The sequence below is a fragment of the Argentina silus genome (genome assembly GCF_951799395.1).
Source record: "Argentina silus genome assembly, chromosome: 3".
Taxonomy (NCBI): Eukaryota; Metazoa; Chordata; class Actinopteri; order Argentiniformes; family Argentinidae; genus Argentina; species Argentina silus.
The window spans coordinates 4,027,999-4,048,350 of record NC_139657.1 but is presented as its reverse complement, the minus strand read 5'-3'; the positions used below and the strand labels follow the sequence as shown (position 1 = coordinate 4,048,350).

General features: G+C 47.5%; 1 protein-coding gene across 1 annotated transcript in view; it reads right to left on the bottom strand.

Moving 5' to 3' along the window:
* The window catches only part of tspan18b (tetraspanin 18b), a 39,126-nt gene that overhangs the window by 6,103 nt on the left and 12,671 nt on the right, over positions 1-20,352 (bottom strand). The window contains exons 2-3 of the mRNA XM_083667336.1: positions 10,583-10,665; positions 932-1,027 (exon numbers count right to left, since the gene is read on the bottom strand). Coding sequence (XP_083523462.1) covers positions 932-1,027; positions 10,583-10,585 — 99 coding nt within the window. The 5' untranslated portion in view covers positions 10,586-10,665. The remainder of the gene's footprint in view (positions 1-931; positions 1,028-10,582; positions 10,666-20,352) is intronic.

Sequence of the window (20,352 nt, the reverse complement as noted above, 5' to 3'; positions counted from 1 at the left end):
TCACTAAAGCCCCATCAGCAGCCCCAGTAGGTGATTCTCTTGTGATTAAGAGGAGGAGTGTGGAGGGAGGGGGAGAGGAGGGGGGGGGGGGTAGAGATATGAGCTTGAGGAGCAGACACTCCACACAAAATAAATCCCCTTCCTGCCTGTCTGTGGTTCTCTCAATAGATCCGTCTGGCTTCATAAAGTCCAAGGTTGTGTCTAGAGACAGCCATTTTGGACCAGGGGAGGCTGGTGGAGGTAGAAATCGGAGGACGGGCTCCTTGTAATGAAATGAGGAATGGTATCAAACGCGCGGGAGAACTGAGAACAAGAGTATACAGTCTCTTGCTGGGTGAAATGGTCTGAGACTGAGTACAATGGAACACTAATGGCAAACATTGGTTGTTATTGAGCAGTTAATGACCTAGTTCATTCTTTGCCCCACTGCCCACATTTATGGCTGTAGCAGTGTATCTTTCAGTAGTCTCTAGAAAGGCTTGGTTCTAGTTGACAGAGCATGAAAGACGAGGAACCACACTCCCTACTACCCCCCCGCAGCCCCATCCCCCCACCCCCCCCCCATTTAACAGCTCTCCCACTGATGGGATTACCTTTGATTTTGTGATCAGCACTGATAAACTCAGGTGCCAGTCAACCAACTGAACATAGACTGGAAACGTAAATGTGTGTCGACACTGAAATCTAATCAAAGGGGAATTTGATAGGAGTCCAGAACGCCGCTGTCTAATGAAATGCAAATGGCTGGCCAAGAGATACTGTAGGTGGGAGGGGAGGGCAACAGAATGTGCTACTGCAATATTGATACCTCCTTTGTGGAATAAGGAATGGTATTAAATGCGGTATTAAACACGTGTGCTCCTTTGCGACTAACCTTCGAGATAGCAGAGGTACTTTAAGAAACAGAAGCGGTCAGCGGGCAGATACTTACAAAAATGAGGAAGTTGAAGACAAACATGAGGTACTTGATGCAGCTGAGACAGTCTCCCTCCATGGCTGTCCCCCTCGCTGAAGCTTCTCCCAGCCCCTGAGGGAAAACACACACAAGCCTGTCAAGCATGAATTCTGCATTCATATACACCCCCAAGCACGCACGCACGCACGCACGCACGCACGCACACATAGTTCAGTGTCAGTTATGAATGCTGCATTCATATACACACCCAAGCACAAACACTCTCTCTCACACACACACGCACGCACGCACGCACACAGTTCAGTGTCAGATATGAATTCTGCATTCATATACAGTACGCATGCACTCTTCACCTGCTTTGCTTTGCATGCACACACGTCTACTGTCAAAGTAAGTAATACAATAGAAACCAGCTCACACTTTTTTAATGAGTTCTTCCTGTCACATTTACACAATCCGCATCCACAGGCTTGTCATGTCATCAGAATCTCACCAGAAAATGCTCATATAAAATCCCTCAGCTAGGCAACACTCTGAGCCATCCCTGAAAACCCCAAGGTTTGGACAATATATCCACGTCGCCCACAATGTCACCCCAAGGTGAGGCGTTACTCATCATGCTTCCCGACAGCTGTAACAGCTTCAGGAGAGGCTGGTGGAGGTAGAAATCGGAGGACGGGCTCATTGTAATGCATGGAATTGAATGAGGACTGGTATCAAACATGCCTGTCCTCCGATTTCTGCCTCCATCAGCCTCCCCTGGACAATTTATAACAGTGTTGACTTTCTCTTTCATAAGTGACACATGGATTGCCTCTCAGCCAACTCTCACTCCCTCCCTCCCTCCCTCCCTCCCTCCAGACAAACAGGGTACAGGGGGTTCAGCATTGTCTAAACGTGGACTGTATATTTCAGAGCATTTTAAGGATAGGAGTCCCGAACGAGGACTTAATGTGCATCACAGTGCGGCACAAGCCCTTTAGTACGGGAGCCTCTCCCTTTTAATGTAATGAGGGCCAGAGGCCCCCCTGTTCCCGGAGTAGGCCATCCCTCTACCTCACACCAACACTCTCCCTGATGAGGGCCCCTCTGGGAAGCACTCCAGCCTAATGAAGAGAGCCACTTTTTCATTAGGAGACAACATGGGTGTCCTGCACCACAAGACCCACCCGCACCCCCAATACCCGCCCCCCAATAAACCCCCCTTCGGCGCCCCCCCCCCCCCCCCCCCCCCCCCCCCAAACAATGCCACCCAGCTCCCCCAATAAACCAGTCCTTCCCCATATAGGGTTGTAGCTTTGCCCTGGGGAAAACACCCAGTGTATTCCCCTAAAAAATACAACAAGAGAAAATCCATCAGCCAGCTGTTATATATTATGGATGGAGGGACTTTTGGAAAGGAGTAAATTAATGATTTGGCATAAACGAACTGCTGCTGCTACTTTTTGCAGTTGGATCCATTTTTTTTTCACTGCCGAACTGGCTGTCGGAACGGAACAGAGGCTGAGAAAGAAGCAGAAGAAAGAAAAGCCTCCTCTATCCTCTCTACCCTGCAGCAGAGGAGCTGTAAATAGACCAGGGCAACCAGACAACTCCACATCCCTCCGCCAAACTGTAAAAAGTAAAAAATGTCTTCCCTTTTCCCTCCCTCCTTCCTTGTTTGGCTTTCCAGCAGTGTCAGACAGGCATAATCTCCTAATCTGCTGGAAATCTTACCTCCAGGCCTGATGTGCTGTGAAAGGCCTCCTCTGGGCTCTCTCTCTCTCTCTCTCTCTCTCTCTCTCTCTCTCTCTCTCTCTGCACCTTGGCTTTAATGCTTCTCATCCCAACAGGTGATGGGCACAGCGGGGAGTGATGGAGGCCCTCAGCTGTGATCTAGGGCCTGATCTCCTCTACTCTCCTCTGGTCACAGTCAGAGGGATTCACACTTTTGGGTGAACAGAACCAGACCTGAAGTCAAAAGCACAGACCGGGCACCTACTGGAAGTCTTTGTCTGCTGTGTGCATCAATTCCATTCATTCCATTCATCAATGAGCTCGTTTTCTGATGTCTACGTCCACCAGCCTCCCCTGGTGTGCGGGAGTGAGTGAGCAGCAGGGAGCGGGCACATTTCCCTCCCATTTCTAGTTGGAGCTCAAATGATTATTTTCCTTTCCTTCCCCTCCGCAGACCGGGGGAAATTGATTTAGAGCTGTGGTTAAATACCTCCCCTCAATCATAATGATACGCTTAGGTATTGATCATTCCTCCTGGCGGTCCTCAGAGAGCTGCTAGCGTTCTCATAGCCAATGAGAGTTTTTAATTACCCCCCTCCCCTCCCCTCCCTAACCCCCCCACCCCCTCCTGAAAGGCCTAACGAGAGCACAGGAGGTTTTAATTGAGATTTACATACATTACGGCTCACAGAGAAAGTGTCAGAGGGGCCTCACTCTCACCTCCACCCCACCCCACCCCTGCTCCTTCTGTTCAAACTGGGCCCCTGCAATGAAGAGAAACCATTTAATACAGAGATGAAGGAGTGGAGGAGAGGAAGAGGAGGAGGAGGAGAGGGGGGGTGCATGGCTGGAAACTCACGCCTGAAGCTCCAAACAAAATGTCTGACTTCTCTCCCAGCCCCCCCCCCCCCCCCATCCCTCTGTCTCTCAGGGTCAAACCACTGTCAACTCTACAGCCAATTTTCTCTTTGTGTACAAAAATGCATTACATGCTCCAGGTGCGTTTAAAAATGGAGAACACTATAGAGACATCGCCAGACTCCCAATAACAAGACCATGGTGGTGCATATATATGCCTCACCAGCAGCAGGGTATAAATCAAACTGCCACAGGGCCCGGGAGAAAGTGCAGAGTAAACAAACTGGGCTTTCCCATGACTCCCACAGAATCACAGATCGTCATCGATCAAAAGCGTCTCTCTCTCTCTTTATGTTCTGTACTGTACTGCAGTATGTTCACAGGGACCTAGCAGCCTAAATCTCTAAGGCTGGCTTGTGAAAAACAGAGAGAGAGAGAGAGAGAGAGAGAGAAAATCCACACCCCCAGAGACCTTACCCCTACACTTACTGACACATCCACAACACTGATGAGTATAAGCAAGACTCTAAGCTAGAGCCAGACCGGACCGGTCCTCCAGAGACCTGCTCTGTGGTGCCGTCTCCAGCCGGTTGCAGGCAGGAAGGGGCTGCAGGCCAGAAGGGGTGAGAGAGAGCCAATTATTCCATTTACAGACAAACACAAACACACATCTGAAGCCTCTTATACATACAGTACTGTATATACACTAACCTCGACCCCAGGCTATTATGCACAGCGCATATATAAGCCTGGACTAACAACGACTCAAGCCTTATGGGAGTGAATTTACGAAGTAAAAAAAATAAAAATAATAATAATTGTTATTTATTTTTATTTTATTTATTATTTCAGCGAATCACACGGCTACAAGGAGGAGGTCTGAATCAGAGATGTGTGGTGTGCACGCAGTGGCGAGGACAGGTGCTGAGGGAGATGATTGACATGAGGTAAAGCCAATGGCTATACGTTTTAGACGCTCTTTCTATTGGCTTAATGAAGGCCTGGTTTGACGCCTTGGTACACCAGGCCTCTCGTGCATTGGGGCAGAAGTCTCTGGAGATTATATATGCACAGACATACAATAAGCAGATACTAAAGCCTTGTAGATACAAATGCATATCAATATCAATGCAGAAGAAGACAGAATAACCAGTCCTCTGTCTACTTTAACCAGTCCTCTGTGTCTAACCGACACAGTCTGTGCCCTGAGGCAGCAATCATTAAACGCCAGCTCACTCCTCCTCTAGAGCTTCCCCCATTACTGACATCATAACACGCCACGGGGCAAAAAAAGACCCATTTCAATGCCATGTTTACCGTATGCGGTGACTGGTCCAAGGCCAGTTTGGATGTTCAGCCCTGAACGGTTGAGGTTGAGGCCGAAGCAGTGGGATCTGATCCCGAATCTGTCGTGGTTACGAAGCGGCAGTAACCAGAGCGCTTTAATGAGGACAGTCCCACATGACCTACATTCCTCCCTGCGCTGCGCTGTGTCGTGTGAGTGAGGAGGAACACTGTGAGACTGCCTCAAAACAAACCCTTGGAGGAACACTTGGCCGGCTGCAGCCATGGCTCCACGCAATCTGCAGACAGGCCAGCGATCATGTCAGCGGACAGTAATTATGAGAGAAAAAAAAAGGGAAGACGTAGCAACACGCTGTGACAGTGTGTGTGTGTGTGTGTGTGTGATGTCTTTAAAAATAGAACATCCTTGGGTGGTTTCTCCTTGAAGTTGACACTTTCAGCACGATTAATGAAGTGTCCTCTATATCCCCCCCAAACCACCACCACCACCACCACCCGCTAGGACACATGCATCAGCACGACAAGGACATCGTGCCTGCTCTGAGCCAAGCCCCCACTCCTCACCCCACTAGCCCCCACTCCCCACCCCACCCCACACCCGTGAGCCTGCATAGCAAATCATCATTAATACCTGAGATCATGAGGCAGGGACTTGACCCCTTTAAATGTCATTCACCCCTTAAATGATCACCTGTAATTGACCCCTGGGGAAGAAGCTAATTGTCCCCCAGTTCCACTGTGCATGTGCGGGCTTAGAGCAGGTGCATAAGTACCCTACGTGGTAATCTGTCCAGACTGGACCAGAGACCAACCCTTCCTCCCTCCTCCTTCCTCCCTCCTCCTTCCTCCCTCCCCTCGTGGATGATCACACTAGCTAACACCCTCCGACACCAGCATTGAGGGACTGCAGGCGTGCAACATCACCCTTCATCTCAATTAAAAACCCATTTTCCTATTTCTCAGCGACTCCCCCCCCACCCCACCCCCCCCCAAACGAGGCCTGGGTGAGTAAACACCCCAAAATTGAGAATAGAGAGGGTCTCCATCGGCAGAGAGAGAGGGGGTCCCTTGGGGCTTAGCATGTCCCTTAATGAACCGCCAATTAGGAGAGAATGAGCCTGGGGCTGAGCTGTCACACTGAGGAGCTTTGAAGTGTGCTGAATGCTAAGCAGCTACGCTACAGGAGCACTGCTGGAGACACGTTCCTGCAGAGGCCATAACAACCCACAGGCAACAGGGAACAGTCGCAGCGTGTCCCATATCAGTGGAGGCTGGTGGAGGTAGAAATCGGAGGACGGGCCGGCTCATTGCAATGCATGGAACGGAACGAGGAAGTTCGATACCATTCCTCGTTCCGTTCCGTGCATTACAATGAGCCCGGCCTTCCTCCCGATTTCCACCTCCACCAGCCTCCACTGGGTTGTACGGTCGCAGCTCGCATGCGCACGCAGAGAGCGTGGGTGTTAATTATCGCAGCATGGAACTCAGTTTGATCTAGTTGTTAGGGAGAACTGGTGGGGGACATTCTACTGCACTGTTCTGCCCTTAGGCAAGGTGCCTTAATTGCCTGAGATTATACAGTACACATGTATACCTCATATTGATGAACACTGCGGGCCCTTTTAACCAAGTATGAGAGTGAGTTGTCCCTGGTGAATGGCTTTGCTTAGGAGACCCATTTATCATTTTACTACTATCTATTAATTGTGGTCGAATTCCTTATTACTGTGATGATTTGAGTATGATCAGTACTGTTCACGGCCTCTGGGGGGCGATCTTCATGCCTGTGCTGCGGAGTGTGAAAGACAGTCTCCAAGCCCTGAGGATAGAGGTCCTCTGACCAGGCAGCTGACACACCCAGGAACAATAGAGCGATTAACTAGAGAACAGTCCTAGACAGAACACACAGAACACATAGAACACACAGAACACACAGAACACAGACAGACAGACAGACAGACAGACAGACAGACAGACAGACAGACAGACGGGCAGACGGGCAGGCAGAGAAGAGACTGACCATGTGCTGTCAACAGCATTGCTGCAGGCCACATTCTCACATTCCAGATGGGCATGCATCCAGCGATTTCTCCCCACACTATCTAGCCTCTCATCATCCAATGGGGGAATGAACTCTAGAAAACCCTCAGATAAGACATAGATTGGACATGGATAGGGAGAATGACATTGAAAGTCCCTGATATCCCCACGTTAGCCCCTCTGCAGCTCTGAGTAATGGTCAGACATGTGGATCGAGATGGGGAGATCTTGGCCGATATCCAACAGCGGTGTGAACCTCCACATTCTCATACAGGAGAGAGGCGGTTTTCGGAGCTGAACATTTTCTCACTTAATTGTGTCAGCACCTCTATCGGGCTGAGTGAAGACACTAACAGGCTCTGGGAGGACAAATCGATGCCGCCAGCGCGGGCAGGCAGGCGGTCGATGCATTGATCCCCTCTGAAGCTTCTCCCCTAGTCCTGCGGGTCCCGCTGTGTCTGTCAATGAAGGCGTGCGGTAGGAATGAACAATGAACACATAAACACGGCTTGGTAGGGGCCTGTTAGGACTCATCCTGGGGTTTCCCGAGGGGGCTTTAAGAGGACGTGGTCCGGGCGGAGCTGCCACTTCCACTGGGGGCTTTCCATGAACATTAAGCTCTAATTCAATTTTAAAGATGAGCGTAAAAATAATAACCGTGATGACAATGGGGGGGAGATTATCCGTGCTTTAGATACATCCTAACCATAATGCTCTGGGTCGTCCAAAATCAAATCAATTCCAAGCAAAAATCATGGCTTGCTGTCTTCCTAAAAGCCTTCTTCCAGAACTGAGAAATTGTTATAGACAAAAAACCATTTAGGGGCAAGTAATGTACTGCCCACCATAGACATGTTTTTCCAGGTCATTGTTTGAAATACAATCAGAGTTTACATCACATTGTTGTCTTTGACAGTGCTCCATATAAACACTGCTGACATCACAGATGGCCCCTTACAAACAATGGCAGGTCCTAATTCTGGGACAGGCAACCCCCTCTGCCCCAGGGGAGTATATATATATACACGCACACACGCGCACACACACACACACACACACACACACACACACACACACACACACACACACACACACACACACACACACACACTTCCCTGTCCTCCTCAATCTTACAACAGGAATGCCAGTCTTGACAGAGAATGGTTGTATAACTGAATAACTTAGGCCCTTAATCTCAGTCATTTATTTTCAGGCAGAATTCTACATTTTGAGAGTAACTTTTCTAATACCCCCCCCCCCCCCCCCCCCCCTAACCCTAACCCCCCCCCCCCCACCCCCAACTTTCAAAGACCTGGAGTGCAACCATGGAGAACACTGGTCTGCTTGGAAACCCGGATGTGAGGAGAGAGAGTGGCCTTTGTCTGCAGAACACTGTTTGGCACCTCCGCTTAGCTCTGGTTCCTGTTACTGCAAACAGAGCAGAGCGGAGCGGAGCGGAGCGGAGCGGAGAACACTTCAGGGCTGGGGGGACGGGTTGGAGCCTCGGACAGCCATTTGTCTAATGAGCGATCACTCATGCCATGTTACAAGGCCACATGTTAGTCAGAGGCCCACCACCAGCCCCCATTGCGGCATGCCCTGAAAAGTGTTTACGCTTCCCTTGTTAAACCTCTCCCTGTGAGACTGTTGTTTTTTGAAGGTGCAAATCTACAGCACAGTACAAAGAGATCAAACACAGCAAAGAGAAAAAAGGAAAAGAAAAACTCTAAAAACAACAGCGTTGCCGAGTGGTGTTCCTGGCTGGGGTTTCAATGCACCTTTCATGCAATGGGGATGCAAAACCAATGCCAGAAGGACATATGTAGAGTGTGTGTGTGTGTGTGTGTGTGTGTGTGTGTGTGTGTGTGTGTGTGTGTGTGTGTGTGTGTGTGTGCGTGCGTGCGTACATGCATGTATGCCAGAGAGAGACTTTGAAGAAAGAGAAAAAAGGTACCACCTGCTTCTGAGGCCCCGCAGCAAACACACACACAAACGCACACGCACACAAACACACAACTCACGTGAATAAATCACATCGATGCGAATGCGTGTCTGTGTGTGTGTGTGTTGAAAAGCAAAAGATTCATGACTTTTTAATGTCGCCCAACCGATATCTGAAGGCTGTCAAGGCGGGAGCCCGGAAGTGCCGTGTGCACGGTTGGATATTAATGTGACAAGCGGTCTCATGCTTAATACATTGACACCATTACATGGCAAGAGGATCCGGCTTGGCAAGAGCACTGGTATAGATCATACATGTAGGATACACTGTCTAAAGAAAAGAGGTTCTGAAAAAAGTTTAAATGTTTTATTCGCAGACGGGTTTCAGAGTAAGTTCTTTCATCAAATCAACAGCAGCAGCAGCAGCAGCTCGCTCTGAAATGCGTCAGCAAATGAAACACCTTTGAAGATCAGAGCCTCCTTTCTTTGTATATTCTTCATATTTCATGGACTGAGCACCACTCCAGTGGTCCGACTGAAACCGACAAACTCTGTGTTTTGAGTGCCAGCACTTGTCAGCAATCACTTACTGTATGTAGGCTGGCAGTGCTGCTGCAGCAACAGAGCAAACATCCCTTAACTCAAGTACAATGGAAATAAAAAAAAAAGAATCAAAGTTCTCAGACAACACACACACACACACACACACACACACACACACACACACACACACACACACACACACACACACACACACACACACACACACACTTTTGTTCACTTGGTTTAGAGGTGAACCTTTTTTTATGTTGATATGTTTTGGCTGCCTGTGGGCATTGTTGTATCTCCTTCTGAAGCACCACCTAACCTCTCGATCCATGCGTGTCTGCTTCCGACGCATGCCTTGACTACTAATGCCATAGAATCCCAATGCAAATCAGCGTCTCACAAAGAGGTGCAGCGCTGCACTGCCGTGACTGGGGGAGACAAAGAAGCCTGACTTGCTGTGGATAAGCCCCAGCCGTCCCTCGCCCACCCCCATGCCTCCTGTTGCCTGTGTGACAATGGCTTTCTACTCCTTCAGTCAGAAAACCCTGCACAACAAGCCTGTCAACAAGCACTTTCTGCTGTTTCTACTCCAGCTTTAACAAGAGTCTGCTGCTGGAGATGATGACTCACTCTGCTTGGTTTAACCGGGGCTGGAGGAAGAGGCTCACAACATGGGGTAAAAACATCACCACAATGCCAATGCACAGGGAGAACTGAAGTGAGATAGACGTTTGGGAGGGGACGCTTGGGTGGGTTTAGAGATTAAAAATGTAACTGCCTTTGAAGGGGAATGTCTCAGGCAACCCTAAAGTGATGCTACAGGATAATTTGTCCAATTTTAGCCGAACAGTTCTAAAAGTAGCGCTCGTGAGCGAAAACGGGTCCCCGTTGCGTGCCCTGCAGTCTGTGTGTGCGTGTGTTTGTGTGTTTGTGAGTGGGGGTTCCACTGAGCCCGCTGAGCATGAACCAAACCATAAAGCGAAGTACTGCCTCTTCAAATTGGCGCCGTTAAACTATGGATTCCGTAGCTGAATGAGGTAGATCAGTGATTCAGTTCATACATTGTATTCGTACAAACTATACGTTGACCTAACCCTAACCCTAACCCAAAGACGAGAGGTTTATAAAAAAATAAATAAAAAAATAAATAAAATAACAGACATAGTCGCGAAGATCCGGTAGCATCAAGAGAGCAGGTCAGGCCTTTTCCATGGAAATGAATGGATAAAGACTGCCAGTATTCTGGATTGTACATACCATCGATGTATCTGCTTATGCCTCTTGGTTCAGGTGAAGCTGATGGGTTCTTTCTGCTTCCTCTCCTCTCCTGTTGTCATTAGCTGTGGACAGAAACACAAACAGAGACAGAGGTCAAGGCCGGGGCTAATGTAATCAAGGGGACAAACACTCCCATTGGGCCCCTATGTACGGTGTGTCAGGGGAGGCTGGTGGAGGTAGAAATCGGAGGACGGGGCTCATTGTAATGCACGGAATGGAGTGAGGTATGGTACCATCACGTGTTTGATACAATTCCTCATTCCATTCCATTTCTACCTCCACCGCCCTCCACTGATGCAGAGCCACTCCAGTGAGTTCCTCAGGTTTGTGCTTTAACCTCTCAGCAGCACATACAGTACCAGTCACACACACACACACACACACACACACATACACACACACACACACACACACACACATACAGTACCAGTCAAAAGATTGGACACACCTTGCCAAGAGCGTGCAAAGCTGTCATCAAAGCAAAAGGTGGCTACTTTGAAGAATCTAAAATATAAACCATATCCTGGTTTGTTTAACACTTTTTTGTTTACTACATAATTCCATATGTGTTCCTTCATAGTTTTGATGTCTTCAATATTAATCTAGAATGTAGAAAATAATAAAAAAAATAAAAAAAAACATTGAATGAGAAGGTGTGTCCAAACTTTTGACTGGTACTGTAGGTATGAAGAACATGAAATATGACTGTGGGACACTTGAAATGATGAGATTTCAGATTCATTATTTATGATTTAGCTCCCTGTAGTGAGCCAATAGAAGTCTGCACAAGCGGTTTACGCGTGTGAATATTTCACTGCTTGGCTTGAGGGGAGAATTAATAGGGACACAGTAAAAAAGCATGCTGTCTTTAATAGTACCAATCCAAGCTTGTGTTGGAGTCAGGTAAAATGTTAATGCCTGCCGCTAGGTATTAGGATATGTGCACCGCCCCGCTCTGGTAATTATCCTTTATTGCTGAAGCCCACATTCACGTCCTCTTCCAGCGCAGCTTCTGACGCTAATCTTGATTAGCATCTGAGCTCATGCATTATTCATAGGAAACAGCATACCTTGCTAATTACATGTTGCTGGCTTTAACTGTCAATGCAGATCTCCAACCGAGGGTGGCTAACGAGCCTAAATGCTTTAAACTTTTTAGCTGTTCGTGTAGCTTTGCCACAAGTGTCTCCCAGCTGAAAATAACGATATGGCAACGATGTGAGAGGCAATTAAACTTGCAAAAATAGTCGGCAGAGCTTTTCTGAATGACAATACTTTGGAGTGGATTTCAAAGCCCTGGCACTGTCAATTACGGCATCAGATATGGAGAGCTGCCTATGGAGACATGGAACAGCTCTTCTGTATTAGATGTTGGATTCCACGGTGTGTATTTTTACTCTGACAGTGGGTGGAATGGAGAATGTCCCCATGAATATTTTGGCTGAGGGAACCTGTTTCATCATCCAGGCACCACCACGTTACCAAGACTTCAGCCGTCACAGGACACCGAGCTGACAGCTGCACCACTGCCCCTCCCACCCCCCCTCTGTAGGATACACTGTGATTCAGGGGAGGCTGGTGGAGGTAGGACACCGGACTTGTTGTAATGAACGGAGTGAGGAATGGCATCAAACACTTGTTTCTACCTGATTACATCGACCAAATGCAATCAAAGCCTGAGCGAGAGTCTGAGAGATGCACTGAGATGATACACTCCCTTATCCAAAGTCCCAGCATTCAGTCACTACAAAGTCAACACCCAGAGAATCAATAAACCCTCCCACAGTGTAACAGTACTTATAGAGACACTACACACAGCGTAGCTGAAATATGGTATGTTTTAGAGAGTAATTGAGACTAGTCAGACCGACTTAATTGTAAACAGTCCAACATCATCTGCTACGTTTGAGACAGCTTAGTTTGTCTGGTAAACAAGTCTTATATGTCAATACGCCTTCCCTCTTTCAGCATTTCATTCAGTGTGTCCATTAAAACCAACCGCAGGCACACTTGTGAGTGTCATCATCATTAAGGCTATATGATCTAGTACTCAAAAGGACAGTGGTTTAGTTCTATCCCCCCCCCCCCCCCCATACCTATTGCAAAACAACCCTCTCCTGTGCCTGTTAGAGGCTGGTTTAGAGTGCTATTAGCTCTTAGAGAGAGAGAGCGAGAGAGAGAGAGAGAGAAATTGTGGTGAGGGTCTGCATTATTTTTCAGGTTTCCATGGTAACCTGCTCGGGGGGGGGGGGGGGGGGAGTGGAGCACCAATAGGATCACAGAGGCTCTGCGGTGGCATCGGCTACGGGGGTGAGGGGGGGGGATCGAGAGAGTGGCGTTTGAGAGCACAACAATAGGAAGGACCCCTCGCGGGAGACTAGAAAGGCCAGGCCACTGCGGGTCTGATGGAGAGAAAGACTCAGTGACAATAGGTCTCATCTACATCCACTCAAAAGAGCCTTTTCAAGTCAATCTCTCTCACCCCCCTATCATTGACATTTAAGCTCGACTACTGAGAGTAAGATTTAAACATCAAGCTGCTAATTGATTAGTCTCTGTTGATACGGCAGGCCGTGACTGCATTATTGCATCAGCATCAAGCTATAATCGCATACCTTGCGTCACCCAGTATAATTTCAAAATCAGGGCTCTTAAATTTAGAGAGTTGTGTTAACAACGAAATGTTAAGAACAACTGCACACCACACCACCACACCACTACACCACTACAGTACGCTCTTCTTCAACAGCTTTTCACATTTTCATTCCAAAAATAAAAATAACAACAAAAAAAAGTGCCAGGTGACTAGAATGTTTGTTAGTGCAGATGGAAGTGCAGGAAGTACTTATCCAATGACCATAAAAGGATTTCCATTCCCTGTTTGCTAGACTCTCTTCCTCAGTGCACTGTCCCTGCCAGCACCTGGCACGTCGCCCGGTCTGAGCCCTGGTAACCTCCGGCAACAGGTCCAGAGGTCAATGAACAGCAGGGACACTGATGAGAGACATGGACAAGGACAGGAACTGGACCGGGAGGAAGTGAGTGGGGAAGTGAGCACTGTTGGAGGAGCTACACCCACAGTAGGACTCTACTGACCTCTACTCCGAATTTCCCATCCAATGTTCGGTGATAGGTAGAAAAACAGGTGGCTAGACTCCCAGAGAAGGTTAGGAACATAAACGCAAATGTTAAAATGCACTACATTTCACAATGGTGGGTGTAAACGCCATAAATCAAGAAGAAAAAGTGTGTAAATGATGTTTACAGGCATTTATCTGCACTGCCTGTCACTGTTGACATTTTCAACAAACATCAGAGCCTTGAAACAGCCTCAGAGGATCCATGATCTATCCTCACCTTCTCCTCCAACATAAACAAACCTTATCACAACACCAGGGGAGGCTGGTGGAGGAAGAAATCGGAGAACGGGCTCATTGTAATGCGATTTCTACCTCCACCAACGTCCACTGTACCACACTTGATGAATAGAGATGTCTGCAGCTGTGGACTCCAATAACCTTTCTCCAATCATCTCTAGCCAAGTCTGACAGAGTTAATATATATCATCCTCTCATACCTTGGAAATGAGCAAGGGGGCAAGAGCCTACAGCTGTATTTCTCTGGGACGTCTGTTTTAATGAAGGGAGTGCTGAGGACAGACTTATCGCCAGATTTATTGATCGGCCAGATTTATTGATCCGCCAGTGTGAGTTAATCCCCAAGGGACGGGGATAAACTGCCCAATCCACCCTCACTCAGACAACTAGTGACTCATTGTCCTGTCTCTGGCCAGAGCTCCGCTAACCGTGTGTCTTCCTGAATCTACTGTAGGTAACGTATTGTAGATGCCGTGCAGGGGGGGGCTGGTGGAGGCAGTGAAATATTCACACGCGTGAAATGCTTGTGCAGTCTTCTATTGGCTCACTACAGGGAGCAAAATCATAAATAATGAATCTGAGATTTCATCACTTCAAGCGTCCCACAGTCTTATTGTATATATGTTATTCATACCAAGATCCTAATTTGCAGAAATGTTGGAGCACAAACTGAAACTCAGGAGAGCGGCTCTGCAGTATATACCCATCAGGGGAGGTAGATAAGCTGGTGGATGTAGAAATCGGAGGTAATCTTGATTATGACTGAGGTAGTCATTGTAATTGAGCCCATCCTCCGATTTCTACCTCCACGAGCCTCCACTGCTGCTTGTGTGGTCACAGTCTCTGCAGGATTTTATTCACTAAGTCAGTGAACACATTTATCCAACTAATAATGGCTCAGATTGAACCCATTAAGCTACCCCCAGTTTTCTCAGTCAGTGTTAATGTTCTAAAGGGAGATGGAGAGCCTGTGAGATTTTAACCCCTGGATACGTGTTTTGTTATCGTGGGTGTTATTTTGATGCTGATTCAAGCTGATGTGGCGTCCTCCTTGTTGCCAGGCTGGTGGCAAACATTCCCCAGGCCTCTTCTTGTAACAGGTTTCTCAGCAGGAGCTCTGAATGTCTCCCCTGGCGAAAGAGGATGTTGTGACCAGATGAGGGGTGTCCTGAGTTTACCATATGTGACTACTTAAATAAACAGAACTAGCTCAAGTTGTGAAAAGCAATGATGATGATGATGATGAACAGCCACAGTGCCACTTGCTGTTGTTGTTTTCTTTAACCTTCTGACTTTCACTATAAAACCTCTTCCCCCCACCATTCCTTTGTCTCTCCCCCTCTCTCCCTCTCTCTCCCCCTCTCTCCCTCTCTTCCCAGGCCCCCAAGGCTAACCTAGCCCTGTCTCTGAGGCGGGAGGGGGCTGGAGGGCATCACAACAGCGCTTTGAAGTGGAGCGATTAAAGGGGAAAGACCTGTCGGATAAAGTTGGGGGTAAAGTTGGGGGGTAGGGGTGGGGATCTCTATGAGGAACGGCAAAGGCGCTGTGAACACAGAGAGAGCTGGGGCCCGCGGGACACAATTAAGAGCCAGGCTTTTCAGAGAGGGTTACAAAAACACAGCAAGGATGCTGGCAGTGCAGCCTCTGCGGCCGAGGTAAGAGTTCATTACTACTGACAGAGAGGGGGCTGGGGCTGTTAAACTCTCCCCGTTCTCTCCCCCACCCACCCACCCAGTGTCCTGCCAGCTGATGTTGAACAGGAGCATTTTAACCATTTCCATTACAGTGAGAGCCTAAAGCCCCGTAAACCTTCAGGTTCGCACAGTTTACAACTCACAGAGCCTCGCACCGAGTCATCCTGACAGAGCTGAGAGGCAGAGTTGTCAAGTTTAGACGGGAGACGAGAGGGAGGAGGTTTATACATAACCTTGCCTGAAGACCAACCGACGTTCTTCAGGGGAGACAAGGCGCCTCGGTGTCAGATTACAAAAACATCTCTTGATTAAATCAATACAAACCATGGACACAAAACAGCCTGACTATTACATGGACAGCTTGATAGCAAGGTAACTATTGCTAGCCAGTCCAAAAAAATAAGGAGTGTCCCAGCAGTACCAGAACATGTGTGTCCTCGATTATATTTGGAGTATGCAAGAATCTCAAACGTCTGTTATCCCTGAAGTCAAACCAGTCTCTTAAGCACGTGTTTAACCCACATCTGGTCTCCATTTCAGGGCTCTCATTTAAATTGTGCAAAAATACCATGCAGCAGAGGGTTATGTCGCAATGCTAGACGATGCTGTGACAACGATCCAGAAGTTCTCCAGAACCCGGATGACCAAAGTGGTCACGTCAACGCCATTTACTGAGAGATATTCTTAGATCTTACGAGCCGTCTTTCCTACAGCATACAGTATATGCTACAGGCCCGGCCCACAGGTGACCTCAGCCCCAGCTCCCCCTTCAGCTCAGGACTCACAAGGCGTTTGTTTAGCTGTGCTGAAAAACACTGCAGTAAATACTTCCAAGCAGAGGGTCTGAGCAGAAGGGGAAACACACTCCTGGTTCGATGGGACCATCTGCGACTCGCTTTCATAATTAAAACCAGTGGTAGATCTTTGTGTTTGTGCTCTCTCACTAACAAGCCTAATTTCTAAAAAGGGCTTTTCTTGGCCATATGTATCACAGACAGACGGCACCCTGCCAAACAGTGAACGACTTCGGGGTCAGCAGTGTTTCCACAGAGCTTAACCACCGAGCCAGCAATGTCACTGTCACTACAGGCCAGACAGACCTCTGCACTAATCTATCATAGTTCTGCATCTAAGGGCTGACTTCCCAGGCCTAGATTAATCCTAGTCCTAGACCAAAAATAATGTTCTAAGGAAAATCCCCGTTGAAAGTCCAGGACAAAAATCACACTAGGTGTCCATAATCTGTGTCCAGGAAACAGAAGTCTTGTCTTTACCCCACACCTGTAACAGATGTAATGAGAATATCATTGTGAGTATTTGTCAATACTCATGTGGAGAGTGGAGAGATCCAGCCTTCCACGTCCTGAGGGACACCTCTATAACGGCATGAGACCTTGTTTATTGGTCCAGCCCACAACGTGAGGCCCTTGGTGTCTGCTTCTCATCATCCATCTGCTGTTTATATTGCTTATACTGCTTATACTGTTCATATTGTTTATACTGTTTATACTGTTCATACTGTATATTTTTTTAGTACTTCTATTTTATTTTATTCTATTTTAAAACTTATTGTATTGTTGCACTACTCTGTGGCACTGTCACTTTTGCATTTCACTGTATACTTGTATGCACGTGACAAATAAAGAATCTTGAATCTTGAATCTTGCATAGTTTCCCCTGCATACCTTGTGACTGTACCATACCTTGTACTGTGCGCACCCTAAACCAGCCCCCTCCATCATCCCTTCCACCCTCCTCTCTTCTCCTGTCTTTCCGTTTCCACTCCCCCACACAGAGCTTTCAGAGGTTCAGCGTCATGGGCAAGCCCTCTGGCCCGAGCACAGCTGGCATGAGAAGCAAAAGAGAGAAAAGCCCAAAAAGACCAAAAGCTGTAAACAAATTAGATAGGTAACAAAGATGAACAACGAACCAACCTCGGGTGTGATAAGATTGCGTTAAGAATGATTGCACACTAATGCGCATACCACATAAATCACAAGGTTCCTGGTTCGATTCCGACCCTCGACATGTCTTGCATCCCTCCTCTCTCTCTCCCATCCTTCCTGTCAATCTCTACTGTCTCTATCCCAATAAAGCAGAAATGCCCTAAAAACATATTTTTAAAAAAAAAGAGAGAAAAAAAAGAAAAAAGAATGATCATGAATAGTGAATAGAATGATAGAATGATCACGACAGTGTGTGGAACAGGAACTATTTCAGACTGAGGTCATAGTACTGGGATTCACTGCCATGAATGAGGGCTCATACACAGACATGCCTGCTCTGACACAGGACAATGTGAGAGTGTAGGCTAACATGTGGTCCTCTGTGGCTCAGTTATGTAGTAGAGCATGGCGCAGGCAATGCTAAGAATGTCGGTTCCTACTGGGACAATGTATGCACTCGCTGTGCAAGTCTCTTTGGATAAAGGCATATTTAATATTTTATCATATTATAGCACAATATGAAGTGGAGGTTGAGAGGAGTGTGGAGCATGGCGATACGCCCCCCTGGCCACACCAAGCTATGCTATGCTAAGCTATGCTATGCATTAATGACGGATTGAGCCAATGGTTTCTGTATGGGAGTCATCTGTTGACGGGAAACAGAGATGACAAGGGTCCGTCCCTGTCCATTTCTGCAGTTTTTTTACAGACAGAAATGTTACTTTTCACAGTCAACAAGGTTTCGTATTGAGTTGCTAGGTTGCATTGTTCAGTTGCTAGGTTGTTTAAAGTTGCGCCCGAATTCCACAGGTCAATAGTGATTTCTTACGTGTACGTTTTTAACGGTTTTCTGATATCTTGGGTGTGGCCAGGGCCTAGCACAGGTTTGTCTGCCAGTAGTGTGCAGTGAGACACTGTCTGTGTGTGTGTGTGTGTGTGTGTGTGTGTGTGTGTATGACAGTAGTCGAGGTCCCAGCTGATTTCACAGGCAGCTCTGCAGGATCAGGAGGGCAGGTGTCCCGCTGGGTTACGACCGCCAGGAGTCCTGCATCTGGATCATTTCCTCAGCCGCGGGGCGCTCCACAGTGGAACTGCCTCGTAAACGCACACATGTGCCAAATAACCCTCCCAAATCCCCCCCCATTCCACCTCATCTATATCAGCCTGTGGTGAGACAAGGTAACCAAGTCTGGCACACTCATAACTTAAAAAGGTCCAATACGTAGATTTTTGCTTTGAAATAGTGCTAAATGGCCATGATAAATTGGTAGCCATCAACAAATGAGATCACATGATGAAGAATGTTCCGTGAAGAGTGCTACATGTATTGCTACATGCTGGACCTTTAAGAGAGAATCCATTGCCTGCACCAATGGCCCCTGCAAAAATGTGTCTCGGGGGAAGTAGAAAAAGTTTTATAATCCATGCTTTATGGTGAACATGGCGAGATTGATAGGATAAGGATTATCTAAGCAGTGAAAGATGAAACCAGGATAAGTCAGGACACTGACCTGTGTGAGAGGTTTACTCCACCCAACCCTCTAAAGTTGCACTCCCTCCCACCCCAGTTCACTCTAAGCCCAGTGCTCCCTGGACAAGGAGTCGAAAGACATCCTTAAGGAGACATCCTGCTTCTTACCAAGTCCCAAGAGGAAGCCAGGAGGGACTGGGGAGGTGGAAAAAGAGGTTGTACATTTTCCAGAGCGCAATCTCGTGAAAATGTAGGAGCGCTTTTAGGAGCATTCCATTGACAGGGCTGAGGAAGCTGCGAGCGGTAAGAGTCGTCAGGAGAAATCACGCTTGGCTCAACACAAAGAGCACTCAGAGAAATGAGATGTAATCTGTGGAGCTGCGAGCACAAGGGCCAGACGTAAACAGTCAGACCCAGCTGTGAGAAAGTTAACTTGTCGATCCCCCCCCCCCCCTCCCCAGCCTAGAAAAACAAAACATGAAAACACAAAATGTTATCACGAAGGGAACGCCACTAACGGAGGTCTTTAAAAAGCAGGAATAGTGATTTCACAAGCCGGGGACATCAGAGTGATCCGACAGGCCCTCACCAGTGGGACTGTTTTGGGAACAGGGGGTTGAGGTTAACTGGCCACTCTGAAACACTTTCTCTGTGAGAATGCACTGCCTCCAGACCCAAGCTGTGGGAAAGGGAGTTTACGCAATTACATCACATTGATTTATGGGGCAGAGAGGAGAGATGGGGAGAGAATGGAAACTGAGCCGCTTTGGAGGGTTTCCAAGATTAGGTCCCTGAAGGAACACAAGTCAATAGGTTTCCACCACAAAACATGATGGATATAAGGACATGGTATGGGTAAATGCGCTCACAAAAGGGCAGAGGACATGCTCTCAACTCAAACGTCCAGTATCCATTTACTGAAATATATAAATTGAAGACAAGGGCAGAACAAAAACCTTTTTAGAAACGGGCAATCTGGGATCGGTACATCAATTGTTTTAGTTTTAAATTCATTATATATAGCCATTGATTCTTGAAGAATACATTGCAACTAATAACCCAAAATATAAGCTTGTTTTACCCCCTTGCTTGTAAACAATGTAATTGTAAACAAACACTGTATAGCTTCAAAACATAGTTTTAACTATCATTTTGAGGTATGGATGGTCGGTCCTTGCATCCATAGCTCTGTCTATGAACGTGAGCGTGGTTACATTTCTCCAGCCCCATCCCTCAGCTGTTTACCCAGAAATGTGACAGC